General features: G+C 40.5%; 1 protein-coding gene across 1 annotated transcript; it reads left to right on the top strand.

Annotated features, from left to right (window-relative positions):
• The first annotated feature begins 3,266 nt into the window (after positions 1-3,266).
• On the top strand, positions 3,267-4,064 carry LOC149211212 (uncharacterized). The gene has a single exon (XM_089399216.1). It carries the CDS (start codon positions 3,267-3,269, stop codon positions 4,062-4,064), a length of 798 nt encoding a protein of 265 aa, XP_089255342.1.
• Positions 4,065-4,542: the final 478 nt, after the last annotated feature.

Here is a 4,542-nt window from a genome sequence, read left to right on the forward strand (position 1 = left end):
ATTTGCCTGAACTAGAAGTTTTTTGTTCCTCGGATATAACTGTGGGGCATGTTCATCCACATCCTTAGTGACAGATTGTGTTTGAGCCTAGGAAGATAGCTTTTTGTGTTCATAGGAGACACTTTACCAAATATTGCTTCATTGGAAGAGCACTTTTTTTTTCATAGGAGACAGAGAATCGAGATTGTGGAGTCCTTGTGCAGAAGGGGTTCCATTACACCAAGTAAGGAGGGTGAGATCCCTGGCATAGGACCCAGAGGTAAGGCTAAGAAATTGTATATTTCCCCAGGTGGCTAAGGGTAACAATGATGGCCACTTTCATTTAATTATGGAGGTCATTTAATTTCTCTTAGAAAGGTTGAAGTTCGAAACTTTCCATTATCATTTGAAATTCAAAGAGGTTACAGCTGCATCCAAACACGTCAAATTATTGAAGCATCTTCCAAAGGTACATTATCTTCTTTGTATCCATCAAAGATAAATTAAAGCGATTGAGTCTATTGTTGTGATAAGGGTCATCCTTTGTTTCCTGATTAACTAAAAATGGTATCTTTGGTAGTTAGATTTATTGATAGAATTATTGTTGTCAAGGCTGGCGGGATTGCTGAGTCTCCTGCTGCCCTGGCGCTCAGTGAAAATTTGAGTGATATACATTGTATATTAGGTACACCACCTTTCTCCCTCCCTTGCACTCTATCTATATTTTTGTCACCTTAACACGTAAATATCGTGCCTATCGAGATTCCCACTTCCCATTCCTCTAAGGGTACTGGGACTACCCTTTCTGATGACTCATTGTCCATGTCGAACCAGAATATGCCTTTTTCTAGTATGGAATTGTCTACATCTGGGGTGATGCCCTCCCTCCTGATGTCACATGGTGATATTTCTCCATCACATATCATGTATATTCCTAAAATTACTACACAACTGGTTCCTCATACTTCTCCAGATACCAGGACTTGTCCCATTTCGCCACATTCTCATGTAACCTCCCCTACCAACTCGGTGGATAGTGACCTGGAATGTTTATAGCAATGTAATACCTTAGACCTCTACTCTCTTACCATTCATAAATCCCCTAGTGCCACATCTCCTCTTATCAGTCCTACTTCTACGAGTAATATTATTGTTCATCGTAAAAAGGGTAGGGACAATCAACATTTTAGGGGTCATGCAAAGGCTATCCCTTTTTGTCCTTCTGAATCTAATGTCCTGGTAGATGTTCCCATTGCTTCTTCCTTTCCCACTTGGGCCCTTAGAGAAAATGCGGCCTCCTTGGGTTTTCCATGAACTTCATTTTATCTATGAATATTCGGGGACTAGGGGCCGCTCCAAAATTTTTGGCTCTCAAAGAATTATTCCTCTCTTCTAGACCATATATTATTCTTATTCAGGAGACTATGCACTTTGCACATCAGGTGATTGTTTATTTCAGGAAAATGTTTCTAGACTGGTACATGGTTGCTACAGATGTAGCTGGTCAGCCGAGTGGACTAGCAACCTTATGGGATCCCAGACGGGTTCACATGAGGGATTTCTCATGTTTTGCAGGCATTCTACTTGCTGGTTGTATTAGGGGTTTCCCGGGACATATACATATTCTCAACATATATGCTCCATACAAAGATCGTCTCATTTTCTGGGAAGGTTTGGTTGCATCCGAGATTTTAGATCTACAGTCTCTCATTATGGCGAGGGATATGAATTGCACGATTGGGGCAGATGAGATATGGGGGGGCTCCAAAAAAACTGATGCTATGTCTGATAGGTTCAAAGATATTATTTTGGACCACAACTATGTTGATATTTGTCCTCCCAAGATTGGTCCTACTTGGGATAATGGGCGGGCGGGTAATGGTTATGTGGCGAAATGTCTGGATAGGTTCCTTATTCATGAAGATCTGGTGGACAGACTTGGCTCTATATAGTCTGGTATCATAAGTAACTTTATATCGGATCACAGGCCCATATTTCTTTTGTGGTGATGGGGGGATCTCTGTTTTGGTATTCCATTCAAATTTAATCAAATTTGGTTACAGGACCCAGACTTTGAAGCTCTTGTGCAGGAGTGTTGGCAGAAGTCACAGGTGCGGGGTATATCCCCTATGTCAAATATGGTAAACAAGCTCAGGGAATTAAAGAAAATGGCCAAGAAATGGGAGAGACAGAAGAAGGCCCAAATGAAGATTGAGCTAAATGAGATTTCGGTGGCTCTGGATAAGCTGAGGCAGCTTCTCATCCTCCCAAATCCCCCGGCGTCCATAATGATGGATATTCACACATTAGAAATGAAGAAAAATCATATTTTGAAGATTCGGGAGGCTTCATGGAGGCTGAAAAGCAAGGCTATTTGGATCCAAGAGGGGGATAGGAACACCAAATTTTTTCATTGGTTTGCCAACCACAGAAGGAACATTAACAATATATGGGAGATTAAGGATTCTAATGGAAACAAATGTGTCACACATGAAGAGATTTCTCGGGCGGCTATTTTGCATTTTGAATCGGCCTACGGGAGGAGGGTGGTGGATAATGTGGAGGACCAGATATGGGGGGTGGATGGATACCCATATATGTTTAATGATGATGCAAATGAGGAGTTGTTCAAAGAAGTTACTGGGGAGGAAATTTTGGGGATCCTTAAATCTTTCAAGAAGGACAAATGTCTGGGTCCTGATGGATGGACTGTTGAATTATTTACATATTTTTTTGACTTATTCCAGGGGGATATATTGGCAATGGTCGAGGAGTCAAGAATCCGAGGGTATATCCATCCTCATATAAATTCGACTTACATTGCTCTCATCCCAAAGGGGTCTTCCACTGGGACCTTTTCAGATTTCAGGCCGATTTCTCTGTGTAATCTTATTTATAAGATTATTTCTAAGACTATTGCTGGCAGAATGAAGCTTATTCTTTCCAAATATATATCACCTGAGCAATTTGGTTTTCTTCAAAATAGACAAATCCAGGATGTCGTTGCCATTGCTCAAGAATGCTTACATACCATACATATTAGAAAACTAAATGTTGTTGTCATGAAGGTTGATCTCCAAAAGGCATATGATTGTCTTGACTGGGGATACTTGAGAATGGTTTTAAACAAAATTGGTTTACAGGCTAGGAATTCGGAGTGGATTATGGCTTGTATTACAAATGTGTGATTTGTTGTTTTAATCAATGGACTTCCCACCAATTTCTTCGCGGCGGGCCGTGGACTCAGACAGGGTTGTTCCCTATCCCCTTTACTTTTTATATTGGCCATGGATGGTCTAAGTGTACATATTAAACATGTTGTGGAGACTGGTATTTTCGTTCCACTGGATATGGGCCGCAATATAAAGATATCCCACAGTTTTTTCATGGATGATGTATTGATTATGGGCATGATTAATAGGATTGCATGGAGGGCTTTATCATATATATTTGACAGATTCAGGAGGGCTTTGGGGCTCTATATGAATCTACTGAAATCAATTATCCTGTATGGTAATTGCGCTCAGGAGGATATTGAGTACATTAAGGATATATTTGATATCGATGCAGATTCTTTGGAGGGAGGACTGAAATATTTGGGATATACCATAAAACCCAACAAATATAGAATTATAGATTGGATGTGGCTGGTGGATCGGTATTATAAAAGGATTTCGTGTTGGGAGAACAAATGTCTCTCACTGGGGGGCCGCATTACTCTTGCTCAATCTGTGATTACACAGCTGAGTGTGTACTGGGCACACTTATACTATATTCCGGTTGCAATCATTAAGAAGCTAAATAGTATCATGGCACACTATATCTGGACAGGGGGTATTACCAAGAAAAAATACCATTTGACAAAACTTGCCAATATCACCACTCCAAAGAGGATGGGGGGGTGGGGTATCCTGGATTTGAGGCGTTTTGGGGAGGCACTATTACAAAAGGCATTATGGCAGGTCATTTTTGGCAAAGGCATATGGAGTAATATTTTACAACACAAATATTTAAATGATCAAGATTTTTATTTTTGGCTACGTCGGGATCTTATTGGGACTCCATTGGGGTCGGCTATTTGGTGAAGCTTCAGGAAAATTAGTCAATAGAACATTTGTTGGGCATTTGGTTCGGGACACTGGACTTTGATTGGACATGATTTCATTCTGGGTTTTAATAATGAACTCCCTATCTCGGAGGCTCTTATACAGTGCTTTCACAATACAGGGATATTCTATTGAAATCAGGTAATCTCTGCATGGAATGGACAATACCTGATATGGTGCACGACATATGAGATGGGCTTGGATAACATTCTGGATGGGGAGTGGGAACGGATATGATCAGAGTTGTGGTGGGCAGGCATCAGAAGGGAGAATGGAGGTGACAGGATTACCTGGCGGGGTAAGATGAAGTCTGACTTTGTTGTGGTGGAAGATATATATAACACTCTTTGTATTCAGAGGTCACTCAGAAATGAGGTATGTGAATTTTACAAATTTTGGAAAACGAAAGTTCCCATTAAAATCATTTTATTTGTATGGTTTGTATGGAAAAACAAGA

The sequence above is a fragment of the Pinus tabuliformis genome, chromosome 1_2, assembly GCF_031772625.1.
Source record: "Pinus tabuliformis cultivar Carrire ecotype Pingquan chromosome 1_2, CPIR1, whole genome shotgun sequence".
Taxonomy (NCBI): domain Eukaryota; kingdom Viridiplantae; phylum Streptophyta; class Pinopsida; order Pinales; family Pinaceae; genus Pinus; species Pinus tabuliformis.